Source organism: Mytilus galloprovincialis, chromosome 13 (genome assembly GCF_965363235.1).
Source record: "Mytilus galloprovincialis chromosome 13, xbMytGall1.hap1.1, whole genome shotgun sequence".
Taxonomy (NCBI): Eukaryota; Metazoa; Mollusca; class Bivalvia; order Mytilida; family Mytilidae; genus Mytilus; species Mytilus galloprovincialis.
In genome coordinates, this window is record NC_134850.1 from 59513590 (window position 1) to 59535979 (window position 22390).

General features: G+C 31.6%; 2 protein-coding genes across 11 annotated transcripts in view; one reads left to right on the plus strand and one right to left on the minus strand.

The window, feature by feature from the left end:
• The window catches only part of LOC143056082 (pleckstrin homology domain-containing family G member 5-like), a 145782-nt gene that overhangs the window by 69782 nt on the left and 53610 nt on the right, over positions 1 to 22390 (plus strand). The gene's annotated exons all lie outside the window — the stretch shown is intronic.
• Positions 14653 to 20346, minus strand: LOC143057352 (uncharacterized). Its single transcript, XM_076230655.1, has 5 exons — positions 20292 to 20346; positions 17923 to 18923; positions 17347 to 17436; positions 15910 to 16090; positions 14653 to 15499 (listed from the first exon to the last, which is right to left on the minus strand). Exons 1-5 carry the CDS (start codon positions 20344 to 20346, stop codon positions 15414 to 15416), a joined length of 1413 nt encoding a protein of 470 aa, XP_076086770.1. The 3' UTR covers positions 14653 to 15413.

Consider the following 22390-nt stretch of genomic DNA (forward strand, 5'->3'; position numbering starts at 1 on the left):
ACAAAAATCTTCATTCAACTAAGTCAAGGACTATATTATGGAATTGATATCGTTATTTTAACTGTCAAATTTTGCTGTTAGATGTTATTGAATCTTAAAAATCAAAATTCCAACTGAATTGATTGCCGATCATTGTATTTTAAATCTAAAGAAACAAATTGATTCTGAATCTTTGTATATTAAATCTAAAGAAACAAATTGATTCTGAATCAGTGTATTTTAAATCTAAGAAACAAATTGATTGCCTAATAGAACCTTGTGGTTGTGGTAATGGCATTAATTATTTTTTCTTAACATTTCAATAATAAAACAAAAACAACTAACTGCAGTCAAAAATCAACAATTGGTAGTGTTTATGATTGATTTAAAGCCAGAATTACTCAAATGAGTATCAACATGTGGAATAAGGACTCCATCAGGATTTCTTATTGTGAGGATTATATTGGATAGCAATGAGTAACAAACTTAGGTTATTACAATTGTGCTTAAAACATACACGTATAATGGAAAGTATCAGTGTAAATTCAGGCTTAAAAGACGCTTTTTATGGATTGATAATAATAGCAAATCTTATCTGACAAATAAAATTAAGATTCTTAAGAAAATTGGACTAAACAATTAAACCAAGTAGGATATTGGTCAAATGAAACTGTATCTTCTTGTTGTAACAGAAATACAATGAATTAAACAGAAAAATTGTATTCCAATCAGAATCCAATGAGAGATAAGTTTAGTATCAAACTATGTAAGTAAGAGGATTATTATAAGTGTCAATAATTATGTTGGAACCTGCTATGGTGTTAATCATTAAATATGATTAATTTATTCTGAGAATGCCATTAATTTGCTTGAAACTTACTTTTAACTAAAGAAATCCTGCATTCCTGGAGTTTTTTTAATAGGATCATTTTGTATTCGATGGATTACTGTAATACTGACGTAATATTTCTTGGAAAGAAAAGCACACAAAGTAAATGCATTGGTATTGACATTAACGGTGATAATTTCTCTTATGAAAATAAGTTATCAATCTTGCATTTGGCTTATGACATAGATAGTTAGAAAGATCAGGCTTTTATTGACAATGAATAAGTTTCTCTGATTCATAAGTAAACTATCTAGACAAGGATACATACAGTCAGAAGAATTGATAATGACTGCATCACTAGATATGAACTTAGTTAGTCCAGTGTTCCAGCATTACTTACATTTTCCAGGTAAGCTTAAAAAAAAAACGAGAGGTTTTATAAACAAGTTAGTCCAGTTTAGGGTAAATAGGGTCTTATCCTATAACTTTCCATTCTGCTATATAAATATTCTTTGTGGGTTAGTTGCTGCTCAGTCTTCAGCTTTCTTTAGACTGTTTTTCTTGCCCTTCCAGAGCACCTGAGATCACCCCAAGTTTGGTGAAGTTCATTTGTTACTCATTCTTTAGTTTTCTTTATACTGTTGATTGTTACAATAGTATATATTTCTTACAGATACATGAATATTCAATGAGTGGTAATAAAATTGTTAGTGTAATGGTCAAAGTGGTCAATTCTAATTAGACAGGACATTGGTCACTACATCATTCAAAGACAGAATTATGACTTATTTATTTTTATTTTATATTTATCAATGATATTACAAAATGGGGTACTTACAGGCTATAAAAGGGGGTTGAAAAACTTTATTGTTTTTTTTTAATTTAATTTGAAGTAAATCGTTTAAAGAAAAATCTTTCTTTCTAAAATTGTTTGCCAATGTTTTTAAAAATAAAATTGAAATTTTTGTCCTTCCCCCCAAAAAAAAGTAAACAAGAAATTCATCCCTTATTGCGATCATTCACATTGGCCTCTGATATTTTATCTTCAGAAATAACTACTTGACCAGTGTCCAAACATTTGTGGAGTCCTCTCTGACTATGTTACTTCTACTTCTGCTATTTGACTGTAGATTTTACTTAATTCTGAGACAAATAGTGTTTATAGTTATGGCTTTTCTGTTTGAGGATTTTGTGTCAGTTGTTATGAGCCGATATATTACATTACATTGAAAGTTTTATTATCATTGATGGTTTATTTATACAGCACCTGTCAATGGTAGTTTAGACTCTATACAAGGGACCAGTTTACACAAAATTACTGGTTCACTGTTTGAGGACAAATACATGTTATTGTTGCTAAAGAGGATAGTTGGGAGAATATGGACTTTATAAAAGTTGGCAATCATACCAGAGATCCACTTATTTCATGTTATTGGTTAACATATGTTTTCAAAGAAAATGTTTTTACAAAGATGATAACTTTTCAGAGTCACTTGACCTGTAATTATCTATCCAAGTAGATTATTTTTTAGAATATGTGTCGATGAAGAGCAAATATCAGCCTTGATGCACTTATCTTTGATGCTATATATAATTCTGAATATTGGTAAAGAATTGTCACTTCTCTTAAGTTTGTAATGAAGGAAGGAAACACTGCTATTTGGGGAAATAATTTAATTCCTAGAATTCGTCTGATAAGAGGTAAGCTTTGGTTCAATTTGACATTTTAAACATCTTAGAGAAGTATAAATTTGAAGTAATTTCAGAAACCATCATGTTAAGTCTAAAGTCTTGTACTGGGCATTTTTGGTCTAGAATTTGTTTAATAAGTATTTGTAGCCTAAAGTCTAAAACAATCTTCCAATTAACTTTTTTGAGTCCACAAGCCCAAAGCTCAATTTTTTAAAAATTTTAATTGGGTTTCTTTGGCTTGTAGAGAAGACTTTCACAAGTTGGAAAAAATTTTGCAAGCCAATGACATAGGACTGGTGGTTAAGCCTGAAGACTGATTCAAGGTATATTTTTATCTCCCTTCATCCTGGTCAACTAATTTTGCAGACCTAATACCTATTAGATTTATTTTTACATGAACTATTTGCCACTGGACATCATGCATCAATGGCCTGATGGTATCCATTACAGAGACTCTATATATAGTAGATCTTGTAATAGATTAATGTTAGGTAATAATGTCAGTTATCCTGAAGGGGTTTATATCTGGACATAGCTATGTCCACTCAGTGATCAGACAGGGATATAATGACCGCCATAATGAAAACAAATTATTTATACTTTAGGCTATAATGTAAGTTTAACGTCAAGGTCACATTCTAAATTGTGACCTTGGTTGTTATCTTTGTGCTAATGCATTGTATTGCCACTTTGTGCTAATGCATTATATTGCCACTTTGTGCTAATGCATTGTATTGCCACTTTGTGCTAATGCATTGTGTTGCCAGTACCTTATTAGAGGGGCACTAGCTACAAGATATATAAAAAATCTAAAGTTTGATTTCTTTCTGTTCAATCAATAATGAAAGTGAAATAGTGAAATAACTATTCGCTTTTTGCAGCCAAAAAGGTTCAATTTTGTCAAATTACGCTAATAAACATTGATAATTAGTAATTCACTTGCAAGTGAATGAGTCGACCTCTATAAATCGGTATTCATGTGAACTTCAATTTAACCCCTAGCTAGAGATTGACAAAGCATGCACTGTACGTGTACTGGTTATTTAAAGAAAATAAATATCAACAATGAAAGTGAAACTATGATAAATCATTTTATTACTAATTCGATGCACATAAAATCATTCTTATACAGTTAAAACAATGAGAAACGTCTCTTTTTAATCTATAAAATAAAATCAAACAGACCTATAAAAATCCAATTACACGTGTTGGTTTAATCTATTCATATCTTTATTTATGTTTACATCGCTTATTTGGTCAATTGAGGTCAAACCAATAGGTAATTAAATGGCGTCTGGACTAAAATACACACGAAACGAACCTATAATTATTATTTACTATCTACCCCATGCTCTGTAAACTGTTTATTTTAGATTTTTGATAGTTTGGATAAATGTTTTACATTGTTATAAATCAAATATGAGAATTTGAGTCAAATCGGTGACCATGAATTTGACAGAAAATGCCCCTTTAAGATCAGTAAAAATACATAAGAAAGATATGTGTTAAACTTCAAACAAATAGCAACCTTGAAAATAGGTTAGGTATTGTTTCAGTGTCTCTTCAATGAAATTGAGGATGTCTAAGTTATACCCCAATCATACATGTCAGTGTGTGTGAGGATTTGCGATTGAAGTTATATTTCAATCATACATATCATTGTGTGTGTCTGTATGTTTGTGCAGGTACACTTGTCATTTCTAGGGATCTGAGCATCTCAGAAAGTGATTATCATACAGTTAAAGTTTTATGAACTGGTTAATTTTAGAAAGAAAGACCATTTCTTACAAGATCTTACAAGATCTTATGGTCCAGTCCTAAAGAATATATTAAAGAGACTTGGGGTCTGTTATTGCTGATTATAGTGATAGATATAGGAAGATGTGGTGTGAGTGCCAATGAGACAACTCTTCATCCAAATAACAGTTTAAAAAAAAGTAAACCATTATAGGTCAATGTACGGCCTTCACATCTAAATTTGTACTTTCTACATTGTTCTTGGTGTAGAAATTTATTAAGCATCAAAATCAGAAATATTAAATTGTGTACAGTTTATTTATTTGGAAAAGGCTGCTTTTTTCAATGGCTTTAAAATATAATCTATTCTTATTTTTTTCAACACTAATACTGTTATGTTACTACTACGGGGGAGGGATCCAATAACCTCGACTACTAATAAGGGTCTTTAATGGTCATTGCATATATTGTGGGAGGGAAATCATTTTATCACAATTACTGATGACTGTTAATTAACTCCAATATAAAGTAAGAATGTTTGTGGTAATTAATTCCAATGATAAGTAAAATAAGGGTCTCTAAATTGTGGGAGTACTATAGGTAAATCACAAACAATGATGACTGTTAATTAATTCCAATGATAAGTAAAATTAGGGTCTCTAAATTGTGGGAGTACTATAGGTAAATCACAAACAATGACGACTGTTAATTAATTCCAATGATAAGTAAAATTAGGGTCTTTAAATTGTGGGAGTACTATAGGTAAATCACAAACAATGATGACTTAATTAATTCCAATGATAAGTCAAATGTTTGTGTTTTGATTATTTACAGTTAGGGACATGACAAACAAATTATTTGACACATACCCTGGGCTACTAACTGTTAAGATACATGTACGTACTATCATGTTACAAGTAATAAATATTCTACAAATTAACTACTCATTAATGTTAGATATTCATCACTGTAACTAAATAGTTACTTTAATCTCACCGTCACAACTGATATAAACAGGTAATCTTAACGTGAGATCTGAATTTTCATGAAAAGTAAGTTAAATATCTAAATTCTTTTACATATAACTACATTGTACCATTTATTCGTACAATATTTCAAAAGGGTATAGGCCTTTCATAGCTTACTATGGGGTATGGGTGTTTTTGCTCATTGTTGAAGGCCGTACAGTGACATATAGTTGTTTACTTCTATGTCATATGGTCTCTGGTGGACTCATTGATAATCATACCACATCTTCTTATTTTAATATAAGTTGACTTTTTGGTTTTTTACCTGATTGAAAATTAACATGTATCTGTCTCGTAGGTTATAGATTTTCAATTTGACTTTATAAATATTGTTGAAGGTTTCATTTAATTAAGTTGTGGCTTTTTTTTTCTTTGTCGTCAGTAATTTTGCTAAGGTAATTTAAGCCTATTAACACTTTCTTATCTTGTTGCTTTAATAGGCCACCCCAATAGGTTCATATCCCCTCAATTCCTTAATTTGGCTTAAACACTTTCCAATTAGAAATGTTTTTATAAGTTTAAAAAATGTTTTATTAAAGATTTTTATACAGTATTTCTATATTATTTTTCAAGAAAAGTTCTGTTTTAGAGTATAATATAGACAGAAATTCTTATGTAACCCTCAATATGAATAGGATTGGACTTCAAAGTTCACAAAACTCAAAATTTCAATATTAATTTCAAATCTTATATTGACAGTGTTAATTCTTTTGATATATTCTATGTTTGAAAACCTGAACAAATTTGCCTTTTAGAAAATGTGATTTACAGGGACACAATAATGGATGTTAAGATGGACGACCATAATAGTATACAGGATTTAATTAGAAACTTTTGATCACCAGGTGGGGAGGCATGTTAATGTTTTAAATAAGTGACCGATACGATTCAAATTGTACTGGTATTTATACGGCATTTATACCGATATAGATACATTTATACAGAACCAACTTATCTCATGTGGGGATTATAAGCCTTTCACTTATTCAGATTGAAATTGAGTTTATTTAATTCCTCTATAGAAGTTTATTTGTTTATTATGTATTTTGTACAAAGTGGTTGGAGGATTCCTACAATTTAATAGTTTGTATTGAACAACTGACTGGGAATTTGAAAAATTCAGTATATATTAAGTGAAAATTTGATTCAAAATTCAATTTATTTGTCATCTTCAGGATTTTTTAATCTCATGGAATTTCAAATGACCTTGAAAATATGGAATAAGATAGTCCTATGTGGGATTTTGAATTGGTGACAGTTACTGTGATATTGAGCACTGATTGAATTTAAGTAAAAAAATTACCAAACTTTATTTAGTCAAACAAAGAACATTGTTTGTTTATTTGGATGTTTTAACTCAGTGTATGTAAGAAAATCAAATAATTAAAGATTGCATACCTACAGTTACATACTAAGCCCTTGAGGGTAACTACATACAATATTACTGGTGCAATGAGAGATATCTAACGGAGATATCTAACTATTTACTGGATTTCGATCAGATAACTTGAACATAGTAATTGCTGGATTTAACCTTGGGGTGGGATTGACAGTCACAACATTTGGTGAAATTTTTGTGAAAATGTCTGGATCTTGAATTATGTTTCATAGACGTCAAATATCGTGTCCTGGTGAGTGTTTGATTTAATCTGCAGATTTAATGTCAGATCATATATACCTGAAACTTGCATTGATATATACATGATATATGCAAGTATTGATTTAGATAAGTTACACCTGCCGTTTCTACCACCCTATTGTAAGAAAACAGAATGGTACGTCAGAGATGCTATTCTGTTCCAGGTAGGTAAAGTATAGCTGTTCTAAGGTGATAATTTATTAACAGGAAAATGCTGCGTCAGAGATGCTTTACAAACCCAGGTAACCATTTTTTTTAACAATTTTTCTAAGGTGTTAAAGTGATTGTTTTAAAGAAAATTTCATAATTTGAATGAAAGTTATGGCTCTAGCAAGGCTAAGGCGACGTTGCTGGTCAGAATCAGAAGCTGGTAAGAAAGATATAATTTATACTATTTGGAGAAAAAAGTGCATGGCTGACTGTGCAGGAAACAAAAATACTATAGGTTTACCTATACATGTTATGTTTTGTTGGGTTAATAATGTTGCATTGAATTATCATCCATTTTATTTTTGTTCATGAAATACTGAAAATTACCAATTTTTCTAAGTAGCAGTCCCTTTTCCTTTTGATGCCCCATCTACGATAGTAGGGGGGTATTATGTTGTCTGGTTTGTGATTCCGTTCGTTCGTCCGTCTGTTCGTTGTACGGGTGTACTGTTCATCCGTCCGGTCGTCCGGCTTCAGGTTATAGTTTTTGGTGAAGGTAGTTTTTGATGAAGTTGAAGTCCAATCAACTTGAAACTTTGTACACATGTTTCATATGATATGATCATTCTAATTTTAATGCCAAATTAGAGTTTTTATCTCAATTTCATGGTCCAATGAACATAGATAATGACAGTGTGAGTGGGGCATCCATGTACTTGGGACACATTCTGGTTTTTTTTTATCCTCTGACATTTTTGTTTGGGGGCAGAGGTCAGTGGATTGAAGGAACAATTTCAGTTGAAAGAATCATTTCAAAAATTGAAAATAATATTGACAAGATTTGCCAGGCATTTTGACTGTTTATAATTTAAAAGATTTGTATATGCATGTTTCTTTTGTTTATAATATTTATCTTTAAAACATTGTGACATTACTTAATGAATAATAGGTAATAATGTTATTAGCTTAATTTGAAAGAAAAATCTTTAATTCAATCCTTCTATTTAATCCTTATTTTACAGCATCGATAATCACCAAGGGTTTTGTTATATTACATAACTATATAATGTTGAAACCAGATCTCAGGTACTATCTTTAGATCATGATTGATTATCCTTAATTAAAAATCTTTCATGTGTCTATGCTCAACAAAGCGGATTCGATCTGAAAATATAGGACATTGAAACCAAAGGGAGATAAATATAGCAAACACATTTCAATAATCACAATATTTTTAGGTTTTATTTTTTAATTCAAGAAGTAAAATGAAAGTGATTTTTAATTTGCAATATAATAGTATTTAGAATGGAGACGGGAAATTGTCAGACAACAACCCAACCAAAGAGCAGAAAACAAGTAAACTTTGAATAAAGTCTTTTTTTTTTCAAATTAGAAATTTTTAAATGAGTTTAGTCCATTATAAAATACTTCGGACTTCAGATGGTAAATTCTGATCTCTGGGACCATATTTGTGGCTATCAATCTTTACTGTAGATGCAATAGATATAACAAACAAAAATTTCCCATCTGCACTATCATTTTCTATGTTGAGTGGACTGTGAAAATGGGGTAAAAACCCAATTTGGCATTAAAATTAAAAAGATCATATCATAGGGAACATGTGTACTAAGTTTCAAGTTGATTGGACTTCAACTTCATCTAAAACTACCTCAACCAAAAAGTTTAACCAAAACTTTTACTTGAAGTGGGACAGACAGACAGACTGCGAGTGGGGCATCAGTGTACTGTGGACACATTCTTGTTTCTGATGAGTTGACATTTGCAGTGAAATCACTCTTCTTTTCAAACCACAATGTCTAGACATATCAAATTGTTGCTAATATTCAAACCACAATGTCTAGACATATCAAATTGTTGCTAATATTCAAACCACAATGTCTAGACATATCAAATTGTTGCTAATATTCAAACCACAATGTCTAGACATATCAAATTGGTGCTAATATTCAAACCACAATGTCTAGACATATCAAATTGTTGCTAATATTCAAACCACAATGTCTAGACTTCAAACCACAATGTCTAGACATATCAAATTGTTGCTAATATTCAAACCACAATGTCTAGACATATCAAATTGTTGCTAATATTCAAACCACAATGTCTAGACATATCAAGTTGTTGCTAATATTCAAACCACTTGACACAGTTGTCAACACATGTAGAGTTAGGTGTTAATATTCAAACCACTGGACACAGTAAATGTCAACACATGTAGAGTTAGGTGCTAATATTCAAACCACTGGACACAGTGGTCAACACATGTAGAGTTAGAGTCACACTTTCATTCGAACCAATTATTGTCTCAACATATCAGGTTAATTTCACACTTTTATTCCAGCCATATTAAGGTCAAGTCCAGCCATATTAAGGTCAAGAAGTTATGTTGGTGTTTTAGGACACCTCTGTTGAATATAATGACCAGGTCTCCTCTTTATGGTGATCAATTTTCATGGATAATAAGAACTTTTATTTTAAAGAATGTCCCATGTTGACCATATATGGAATTTATTATTTATTGAAATGGCCACAATAATTTTCTTTTTGTATAATACTTATTTCAGACCAATTTAAATAATTTAATGAGAATCTAAGCTTCAGTCCAATCCAATAGTTGATAAGCATTTCAAGTCTGTGGTTATACAATTGTAGAGTTATATTTTGACTATTTCATTGCAACCAATGTAATAAAAAAACAATCAATATTTTCTGCTATAAATGTTTACAAAATGTGTGAAAAATATCTGAAGGGCTGAAACGTATTTCAATTATCAAGACTACATGAGATTACTGGTGTGAAAAATATAAGCAGACAATCCAGTACATGTGTATGAATATTTCTCTTGTTCGCTGCCAAGATATTTGAAGAATTAAACAATATTTTATCTAAAGAAACTTTAATCATGTTGTGTCATTGTAATAATCAATTTAATTTAACCTGTGAGAACCAAATATTTTTGATTTATTTTTATTATTAGAAATGTTCAATTTTCAATTTATTATCTTTTTCCCCATTTTGAAAATTCCAATAGGATCTTTTTTTTTACATTTTACTTTTTAGATAAAACAGATAATAAATACTTTTATGTTTGTCATACATCCAATTGATTTCTCTTTGTGTGCTGTTCATGTTTATAAGGTTATATGAATTAGCTGCTAAACCAAAAAGTTGTTTAAAAGATATTCGATTATCTCCCTTTAGTCATTCTCTGCTAAGTTACAACAACCGTTTTTATCTCCCTTTACTCATTCTCTGCTAAGTTACAACAACCGTTTTGTAGGTTTTTATTATTAAAGTCTTGTTATGTTTTCAATTAAGACAGTAAGAAAGTGAAAAGATTTCAACAAAAGTAATGAACTGGTACTCTTTTAAGACCAGTAACCAGTATATTATTCTCACAAACCTATGTACAGTTTATTATAAGTAGGATACTGTGACTCTTTGGTATGAGTCTAGACACAAGTTGCTGTAAATTTTGATAATTATGTGTGCATATTGTTATTGCGATTGGAGTGTCCAATTTTCAAAATAGATGCTAGATTAGTTATTGTGAATCAGGAAATACTACATATGCATGAATATTGCTATCAAAATCTGTCTTTCAGGAAATACTACATATGCATGAATATTGCTATCAAAATCTGTCGTTCAGGAAATACTACATATGCATGAATATTGCTATCAAAATCTGTCACAATTTTACAGTAACATTAGCTAAAACATCTAAAGAAATGTCTTTCTATAATGTTTGGTATTTGATCCTTTCTTGTCTTCTTACTTTCAACGTTGCTTTGTTGCTTTTCTCGAAAAATATTTGTTAAATGATAAAAAAGTAATTAGGTATGGTGATAAGTTTTATTCAGTCACTACTAAAATCCCTAAGATAATCTCAAGTATAGAGTTGTAATTTATAAAACTCAAAGTTTTGTTGACATAAATAATGACCTTTATATAACAGGATGCAGTGTAGAAAGATAAACACAAACTAAGGAAACTTAGATACAGGGTACATAAAACAGATAAATACTCAGACAAATATTTAGATTAATTTACCACACCACTTTTTGTTTAAGTAAATTAATGTTTTGATCATTCTCTTTACAAATAACTGGAATTTTTTTTCGTCAACAAGAATGTTTTGGCTGCAGTGGAGCTTTTTATGTCCAACAATGATGTAAAAAGGAGATGTTTGGTTTATGTCAATAAACAGCAACGCAACAAAATAGACAAACCATTATTAAGTCAATTAATGGGAAGAGATGGAAAAATGAAACAGCTTGTTTTAAGATCTGTTCCTAGTTTTAGATTGAGTGATTTGTGTTTAGTAATATAATGATATACACCAAAAAACATCACATCTACATAATAATATAATGATATACACCAAAAAACATAACATCTACATAAGTTAGAAATCAACCTTATTTAAATTAATATCATTACATCTATTAAGCCATATCTTGTTAAAAAAATCTCTATAGAAATTCTAGCTGTTTGAAGATTGAGCTAATATAAGAACACTACAATACAAAAATTAGTCTTTTTTTTCGTATTTGAATGTTCCAAAATCTGAGTGAGTTAAAGTCTTGTACATGTACATGTATATGTGCACTTGCATGAGGTCAATTTCTATCTGAGGCAGCTCATTATGTCATTGAACAGTGGAACTTTGAATATTAACCTCAGTAAACTCTATTGTCCAGGAAGTTTATTTCATATAAGCTTTGATTAAACTCCTAACATCCTATGAACACATAGCCTAGCTTCTAAGATATGTGTTTGTCCTCAAATGTAAATATATAATAATACATATATGATAACAGTTCAAATAAACAAATTGATATTTAGTTGGTTGTCTGGTGGACTAATAGCTTCAATTTGTTGATAAGAAAATATCTAATGTGGTTTTATAAGTCTCGGCACAGAAAATATCTAATGTGGTTTTATTAAAGTCTCTGGAAAGAAAATATCTACTGTGGTTTTATAAGTAGGGAATGAGTAGACCTCAAAATGTGAATTACATGCATTTTTACAAGACATCTTATACGTTCAGGTATTTCACATCCAAAATTTTATGGAAATATTCTTTATAAAGCACAAAAATGTCAGTATTCTCCTCAGAAACTAACAAAACCTTTAAATAGACTTATTAAAAGGGGATATAGTTACGATACTGTTGTCAGGTCATTAAAGATTACATATTTTGGCTTTAACATTGATTCACTGATAGGGTCTTTGCATCGGAACTAAACACATTTATTTCTAAAAAAACAGTTGTTGGTATGACACGGGTTATGTTCTTCTCATATATTTTATGATAGTATGATACTAAACCCCTAACGGGAGGGATTGTACCTGATATTCATATGATGAAGACATAATCTTTCAATCAGTTTAATTGAGGTCTGGAGCTGGCATGTCAGTTAACTGCTAGTAGTCTGTTGTTATTTATGTATTATTGTCATTTTATTTATTTTCTTTTGTTACATCTTTTGACATCAGACTCGGACTTCTCTTGAACTGAATTTTAATGTGCGTATTGTTATTGTTTTACTTTTCTACATTGGCTAGAGGTATAGGGGAGGGTTGAGATCTCATAAACATGTTTAACCCCGCCGCAATTTTGCGCCTGTCCCAAGTCAGGAGCCTCTGGCCTTTGTTAGTCTTGTATGATTTTAAATTTTAGTTTCTTGTGTATAATTCGGAGTTTAGTATGACGTCCATTATCACTGTACTATTATGCATATTTTAGGGGCCAGCTGAAGGACACCTACGGGTGCGGGAATTCTCGCTACATTGAAGACCCATTGGTTGCCTTCGGCTGTTGTTTGCTCTATGGTCGGGTGGTTGTCGCTTTGACATATTCACCATTTCCTTTCTCAATTTTATTTTTTACAGAGTTTGTCTTTAGTGCCGTGTGGAGACAGTAGAGTGCCTCCCCGTGCTTAAGGTTTATGCTCTTATATTATACTAGATTATGGAGTGTGTGTCCGAGCGAGAACTTCTCTATGTTCATTACTTTAGGAATATCTATCATAAAGTAGTATTTTAATATTCAGCCCCATTCATCTATTTAGTCAGACGTCAGTCGCTACCTTGATATACCCTATCTTTTGTTAAATTTGTCGGGTAACTTATGACAATAAGCATTTGACGTCTTGAGCCGAACAGTTTTATCATTTTTACACAATTTAATCTACTGTGTGATGGTTCATATTCTGGACGCCAGTCTTTGCTCCTTTGTAATAAATCTACATACCAAAAAACAAATATGAAGCTTAGAAATGGAAAAATATTAAATACTAAACTCGTTCAAAGGGTATCTACAAGTCTCAATCTTCAGAATCGCTTATCTAAAAATACGACCATAGCTAACGTTTTTAACAATAAAAATCGTGGTTACCCTTCTATCGATAAGTGTCATGCCAAAAAATGACTTACGTGTCCCCGTCTTTCCACCAACAATACAGTAAGGTCCACATTTAATGGTCGCACATTTTCTCTAAATTTTGAAACTGATATTACTTGAAAAACAAACAGTATTATTTATTTACTCACATGAAACAAACCGGGATGCGGTATTCAGTACGTAGGTGAAACTGGGCGATATTTATCTAAACGCACGCAAGAACACCTGTATCGTTTTAAAAGACCCAATAAATTCAAAAGTATCATTTATCAACATCTTAAGAAGCACAGTCATCCTATTAAATATTTAACAGTTCAACCTTTAGAAGTAGTAAATAAGCAGCCTGGTGAATCTCATTCCAAGTTTGTACGATCACGAAAAATAAATGAATTAAATTGGATTAAAAAATTACAGACAGTCTACCCTCTCGGTCTTAATGATAATATCATGGGAATTGGCAATATATCAAGAACCGATTCTGTTAACATTTTGGATATAGTTTCTAAAACTGTTCGTAAAAATCGTTCTCATGGACGCAGAAAAAATCGCAATCAAAGAAAATTTCGGACCAACCATACAAATATTTCGGACCTAATTTCCATTTCAAAAAACAACGGCAGACATTATCTGTTAACCAAGCTTTGTTCTTTACCTATAAATAAATTAAATAAAATTTTAGAGGATTGCAACACAATTTCATATTACAGTCCTAAGTATGAAATTGTCCAAATTATAATGGCTTATTGTTATTCTAAACTGTTTCCAAAAATTGATCGCCCTGAAGATCATAAAAAACATTTTATTAAAATAAAGTATGTCAATAAAGGTTTTGATTTTGTAAATATTGCCGGTATTTTTAACGACCATTCCGTTAAAGACAAAATTCCTGGATATTTTGATAATACTGAACTCCCTCTCATTTGTTATATTTACAAGAAATCTACCCGAAAATATGTGTTTAATTATAGCCAATTGTGTAAAGATGTAAATGTCACTGAAAATACACCTATGTCGTGTAATTGCAGTAATTCAGAATACACCTATGGACCAATTTCCCATGTTATAACAGGAGACCTTAACATCGTTCGCGACCGAGAGTTAAAATCATTCCTCAGTAAAGGACCTAAATATCGTCCCCCGTCAACTGTTAACTGGAATGAGTGTCGTTCCCCTGTGAAAAAAATGTGGGAATTCCTAGGATAATCCTTGGATAAAGCTGGAAAAAGATCCCAGTTTATCCTAGGATAATCCTAGGTTTTTAATCTAGGATTATGTGGGACGGTATTGGAACAAGGATTATCCCAGGTTATCCTGAGACTTTTTTAAAAGCTGGGTTTTTTCTAATTCAGTTATAGTCCCAGGTTGTCCCAAATATTAATCCCAGCTTTATATCATATCGATCCCAGCTTTATCCCACATCACTTAGCCTCAGTCCCAGGATGTCCATGATAATCCTATATAAGTCCCAGCTAAATTCTATAAATTCCCAGCTCTGTCCTATACCAGTCCCAGCTTTTCCCAGAAAATCTGATGATCATTTGTGGTAAATCTTCCTTATAAAGCAGTGACTGTGAGTCTTTCTCAGGCTAATTTTTTTCTGCAAAATCTTCTGAATCATTAAAATGTTATATATTTCAACCAATTATAATTGTAAAAAGAATATGTATTTACTTGTATGAAAACTATTGAATACACTAGACAACATAGTTTGCAAAAAAACAATCATGATTGCTGAAAGTTTATTTAGTAGAATATATTTGATTTGATTGTAAACAATAAAAATTGAATAAAATATCATAAAAAAACTCATTGATATGTATAATTCCATTATGAAATACTGATAATGAAAATGAAAATGTCAATGTTAATTTTTGTCACAATTAGGTTAAGACATGTAAGATAGACTGTCAATTATAAAATCTCCTGTCCTATTTCCTGGCAAACATCTTAAGCCTGTCCCTCATTTTCCCTCTAACTTCCTTTATTGCCACAGTATAGGCCTTGGCTATTAAATCTGAAAATATAAACAGAGTGTAATATTACAATAACAACTAATACAAATCTCAATTTTTGCACATTAGTTGTTCCAGGATTCATATATCATGTAAAAAGCGGTAAAAAGATTACATTATTTACAGTTGTTGAAAAATAGATATTGTTCTTTTTTTATTACTGGTTAAAATCTCATGTCATTCAATCTTCGGTCAAATATTTATTTAATCATTTTTTTAGACTGCATTCTCTGTATTTTGAGTCATGTCATCAAATGCCAAATAATCATACTTGTGTCTGACCAAATTATGCTGTAAACCAATCTATTTTGGTGGCTTACTACATTATGTCCTGAATTGTCTATGGTTTGATTTTTTATACCTGTACCGTTATATAAATGCATCAACCCTTTACACTACATCAATAACTTACCTTCTAAGAAACTTCTTTTGGTTTCATCAAGGCCTGGTCTTGGGTCATCCGTTTTTGTATTCTTTTTTTGGCCTAATAGGCTGCAATTCCTCAATTCCTCTTCATTAAAAACCATTGGCATTGTTGCCTTAACAGCCTGTGTAACATCAGATCTGGATTTGACTGTTCTTTCAATTTCATCCTGGAAATCCAAGGGAAAAAAGTCTTCATTATTTAATATCTTGATTTAGTAATGTCACCTATGCTGACCAAAGCAACATATAGGGATCATTTATCATCAAAATGCCTTCTGATTGTGACATCTGTACCAGATGTTTAGCACAGTTTTTCACAACAAGTACAAATGTACATTAGCGTACACTGAGCTGACATCTTTATCCCAATGTGTAATAAATATCTGTATTGCTGTTGTTCTATTTTAATATTTTAGTTTTATTATTGTATGAATTATCAATGGTAAATAAGAGATATAATAAGCAATAATTTGTTTATCACTTGACATATTTCTGAAGATTTCCATACTGGTGTTATATCAGTTACAAATTTAAAGGAAAAATCAAACATAAACATTACTAATGAAAATGGAATGCTATAGTATTGTATGATTGACAATGATTCGCAATAATATTTGAAAGGGCTGAATAAATATTTTGGAAAATATATCAAAATAATTTTTTGGAAAGTTATTCTTGTGCAAGTCTCATGAATTTCAATGCATTTATTGTATTTTGTGGTATCCGGTCGTTCCGGCCCCAAACCGATCCGGCCCCAAACCGATCCGGCCCCAAGTCAATCCGGCCCAAAGTCGATCCGGCCCAAGTCAATCCAGCCCACGTCGATCCGGCCCCAAGTCGATCCGGCCCCATAATAAAATAAGAAATAACCATATTGATCTTGGAATAATAATAACCTATAATAGTTTACTTTTATAAACTGTTATTTGGATGGAGAGTTTTCTCATTGGCAATCACACCACATCTTGCTATATATATCGATATATTTTTCATAAATTTGACAGTATTTTGAATAGTTGTGTGTAGAAAAAACACAAGTTATATGAGTATCCAGTATCTATTATTATTTTATACTCATCTAAAGAAAATATTTTTTAATTTTTTTTTACCGTACACCTTTAACATTATAATAAAAATCATAAACATTTATGAATTACTTTAATAAATATCTTTATTTTTATTCCTTATAAATATATTTTTTTATTGGGGCCGGATCGACTTTACATTTGGGCCGGATCGACGTGGGGCCGGATCGACGTGGGGCCGGATCGACTTGGGCCGGATCGACGTGGGGCCGGATCGACGCGAAAGCGTATTTTGTAAAATGAACATGTAATACTTTTGCAAAAATATGCAAGAGAAAATTTAATCTTTTACCACAGAAGTCAGAAAATAAATGACAGAGAAAAAAAAATGATAATACCTTTGTATATCCATTAACCATATTGTTCTCTTGACGGTTGTTATCTATATCCAACTGATCTGCATCTTTAAGGTCAGAAGATTGGTTTTTCTGAAATAAATAATTGACAATTAATTTATCATACTAAAATTGAGTTTTCTTTAGGGAGATTATTAAGGAGGCACTGACATTTTACTGTGTCTTTTTTTCAATTTTGATTATGTTTTAAAGGTTAAGAGGTCAGTGTTTCCCTCAAGTTCTTGATTTATGCATGGTGGTGTCCATATACATTAACGTCAGGCCCCTCTCCTTAAAAAAGTTAATACCCTATGACTCTTCATTATTCCTCCCCCCTTCAAATGTCATGATCACCATTCTTTCAGTCAAGCCCCATCCTTCAAACAATTTATAGGAAAAACACTCAACTGAAGGATTTTATTCATTTATATATGCTAATAAGTATTTGTACTTCAATTAATCTGAAAAAATACTTTAAATTATAAAATGAATTATGTGTAACCTGTACAGTGTTATTGTAAAGTTTCAATACAGAATAGCAGAGGATAAACCTTCATGTCAAATATGTTTTGCACTCACCTTAGACTTCTTTTTTAGTTTTTCAACGTCCTTTTTCAGTTCTTTTATTTCTTTTTTTAAATATTTAAGTTGGTCACAGCATTTGTGACATTGACTTTGATCATCAGTATCTTCCTTCTCATCATCACTTATGACCTGTTCTGTCAAGGGTTCAAAAGAAGTCCCACTTTCACAGAAGGAACTGGTATGGCTGGAGATTGGCCAATTATATGCAGTCTCTAGGCTTTGTCTAATTGGTGGTACTTGTATGTCCTGCTGAAATTGATGGTCATTGTTGTTCATGAGCATACTCATGTATGGAAAGGAGTTCTGTCCATTTGATGTACTTGGCTGGTTAAACATGTTTGAATTATAAGGATATAATTGTTGCGACTGATTTTGTTGAAAAAGTTGTTTAGGAACTGGTAAAGATGACTGACTTTGTTGAGGGGATAATTGATGAAGTGGTATTTGCATTGATGGATTTTGCTGAGACATTTGTTGATGAAGTGGTATATCATGCCATTTATTTTGCTGAGACAGTTGAGTGACTGGTACACATGACTCATTTTGTTGTGGAAGTTGTGGAGTTACTGGTAAGTGTAGCTCCTTATGATTAGAGATTGGTTGCTGAACAGGTTGGTGCGACAGATGTTGTTGCGATATCTGAGGATGTGGTACACATGACTCATTTTGTTGTGGAAGTTGGGGAGTTACTGGTAAGTGTAGCTCCTTATGATTAGAGATTGGTTGCTGAACAGGTTGGTGAGACAGATGTTGTTGCGATATCTGAGCATGTGGTACATGTGACTGATTTTCATAAGGTTGTTGTTGAACTCTCTGGGAATCATCCTCATATGAGGTCTGTTGAGGTTTGGCTGCAACAAGTGGTGGTGTGGTCATATGATTTTTTTCATTCCGACTTCTAAGAAGTGAATCAACTGCTGTTTTTATAGCTTCTCTTGTGACAGCAGGTGAATTTCCATCATTTTCCTCATCATCACTGTCGTGTTTTTCGGCACCTGAAAATAATGTGAAAGAAAATATACAGATCTGAAAAACAATCTGCAAAAGGTAAATAGTGCTGCATATACATGTATTGCATCCCAACTTTTTTGCTTAATTGTGTTTAGTACATTTTATGTGTGACCAACGTTTTGCAGATATTCAGAAAATTATTCTTGTTTTTATTTCTGTTGAAAAACAGAATTGTGAACGGACCATTGTTATGTCCAATCCATAATGCTATAGCACATATATTTTATAGAACTCATAGTTTATATTTTAACTCCTGTACAATTTAACACACTGAGAGTCTACTGAAATTACAACATACATGTATAATATATATTTGGTAAGATAGATAATATTTAAAAAAATGGACCGTAGAAAAGGTGATTATCCAAAATTGTCAACATGAGAAAGTTATTTCACTGACGGAGCAGAGAAAGTTGATGTTTGAAAATACATTTGTATATTAGAATTTCTTGTATGCACAACAAAGGTAGAAACTTTTAGTAAAATATTAATGGCCCTGAAAAGGACCCTTTATAGGAAATATCATTCGGTTGGCACTAGTTAAACAAGAAAATCAAAAGGTTATTTGCTGGTGAATAATAGGGTTAATTAACCAAAAAATACCATGTAATGTGTTAACATATAGAATTGCTTGTAATATATTATAAGTTATATGGTTCGTAGGGGGGTCAGTAGTTTACCGTATAACGAATTTATCGGACGCTGGACTTTTTTTGCGGCGTTTTGTTGAAAAATAAACAATGAAACACAACAACATTGATACTTCGATGATGTCACTGCGGAGGTGATATTAGGTCATTCGGAGGCAAGATACAGCTAAATACCAAAAGTGTAAATACGTTTATTGAACAGATACATGTATATCATGTAAGGGAGGGGTTTTTGCGAAAAATACCAGTCAAGGGACTGTGTTATTTCCCAAGCCATAACATGATATATCTGTTTAATAACACCAAATAGATTTTGATTGAACATAAAAGGGAAATCATAGTACCGTGGTAATTAAACATGTTCAAATATATGCATTTAAGTGCTTTGTTTTTTTGGTATCTATGTGTAAATGTCATCATTAAATTGTTCATTTGTATAGATGTCTTTTATTTCATAAACAATAATATATAACGTCTTAAAATATATTTATGAGGATTGTTTTAATTTGAATCATGACCATAAATATCTTACTTACAAGATTCATATTTTCTTCTTGTTCTTGATATACCTAACAATATCTTCCATTGTTGTTCCATGCATTTCTAATCAGGACGACATGCATAACATTCTTTGTTTTCATACATGCATTAGGGAAGTATCGTGCGTTCTTACCACCAATGGCTAAAATTTCAAAATCCCACAACTCTTTGTACCCGGGATATGATGCCTTTCCTTTGTCGCCGAGTTTAAAGTCATTCCATGGCTTAAGAGGCTCTTTAATTTTCCCCAGACTATGTACTGACATTTTACCACTGTCAGTCGGCCATAACATCACAGCAAATTTATTCTGGGCTTGCATTTCTGTTTCTTTGTAATCGTGGCTGTAACTGTAGTCGTTCAAGTTATTTGAAAATAGCGCTAGGTGTCAAGTTACTTTCTGTTTACCAAATACGGGAAATAGAGATGCATCTAAACACCGACGAGTAAATACCGATAATATTAACGCGCTTTCGATGTGTTTTAAAACGTGATACGTATGTGGTAGGGATTATCATCGTTTTTAATCGTTTATTAGAAGATGGGAATAAACAACATCACAAAAGCACGAAGAACAAATAATTATTAAGGTTTGTTATTTTCCTTTTCGGTTTTAGCTTTACCGTGATTTTCGGAAACTCTCTAGAATTATCATGCTTTATCGTGATTTTCGGAAGCGCTCTAGAATTTTCTTAATGGAAGAAAACAATAACAATGAATGAAGTCGAAGAGTGCGAAATTTGTGGCAAACTGTTGAGTAGAAAACAGAGATTGATATCCCATAGAGAAAAAATACATGGCATAAAACGTAAGATTAGAAATTGTTTTGTTCAGAACTAGGACGTCATTGTGTAAATTGTATGCATTTGAAAGTTAAAAGGCACCAGTAAAAATGTAACATGATACCACACATGATGCCGGACATTTCACAATTATTTACCGTCTCTAAATTATAGTGTAGTTTTTACTATTTTCTCCCGATCTTCTTTAAGCTTCAAATACAAGTTTATAATTTTTTAAACTTGCATATATTTTTCTTCTTTTTTTTAAATTTTATAAAGATAGTGTTTGTTGAAAATCATTGACCATTCACATTCCATTTAGTATCTGAAAAAAGGGGGGATTTTTTTCTGGGGCATACATTTGTAACATTTTTCAAGTGTTGGCTCATAATCTATGTGAGAGCTACATATTTGGTTTTTTTTAGAGGGGTATTTTCTTTAAGGATTTCTGATGGGTTCCTAGTCAAACATCATGAGCATCTGGGGGATTGAAATTGCTTGAGCATTTAATTTCTTAAGGGTCTTTGACAAGGTACAAATGTACATGTAGTGTTTTATCCCCACTTCTGTTCAGAAATTAAATGGAATGGCCTGTTTTAAAACATTGCATTAATTTCAAAATGAATTATCAACAGTATATTTATTATTTGCATTCGACTGTAATGAAAATAAACACTGATATGATAAACATATTTTTCATTGAATAACTATTAAGACATCCAATTTTTTTTTATATTCTAGCTGACCATGAAGCGAAGAAGTACAAACTTTACGTAAGCAATTCTGCAGTACCAATTCCTAGGACAACAGCGTTTTGAAAAAGAAAATTTGACCAAGAAACATGTATCCAGTCTGTAACAGTATCAGGACAGTTAGATCTAGAATGCCAAGAGGAATCCACAACATTTGAAACAAGATCAGAAACTGCTGAATCTTCATCTTTATCAAATTTAGAAAGTTGTCATTCATCGTCAATACATGAAGAAGAACTTGCACATACTGTTTCATATAATGAATGCACATCTTCCCAGAACAAACTTGAAACTGGTATGTTAGAAAGCATATCTGTTTTAAATGAACATGAGGTCATGAACAGCAATTCAGCAGAAATACATGTACAAAATGTATATGATAAGACAATGCAATCTTTCCCAGGAGCATGGGAATGTGAGGCAGCTGCTGCTGAATTATCTGATTGTGATTCATCTGCAACATCTATTTCTAGAGACTCTGATAGTGATATTGATACAGATTTTGAATCAGATATATCTTCATCTTCTGAATTAGATACTGATACTGAGGACAACATATTAAGTGATGACTCAAGTTTCGATCAGCCAGAAATCGCTAATTCAGAATCACAGACAAAACTGACCCATGATGAAGAAAAAGACATGGCATTACTATCCCTGCTGTTAAGATACCATTTAGGAGAGAGTGGATCTCGTGATGTAGTTAAAATCCTTAACATTTTTAACCCT

Bases quoted from the DNA above. Each gene is read 5' to 3' on its own strand.
- LOC143057352 (XM_076230655.1), bottom strand. From the start codon at position 20,346: ATGACTTTAAACTCGGCGACAAAGGAAAGGCATCATATCCCGGGTACA. The intron at 17,437-17,922 runs GTGAGTGCAAAA...TATTTATTTCAG, and splicing joins AACTAAAAAAGAAGTCTAAG to AAAAACCAATCTTCTGACCT. The intron at 15,500-15,909 runs GTAAGTTATTGA...TTATATTTTCAG, and splicing joins CAAAAGAAGTTTCTTAGAAG to ATTTAATAGCCAAGGCCTAT.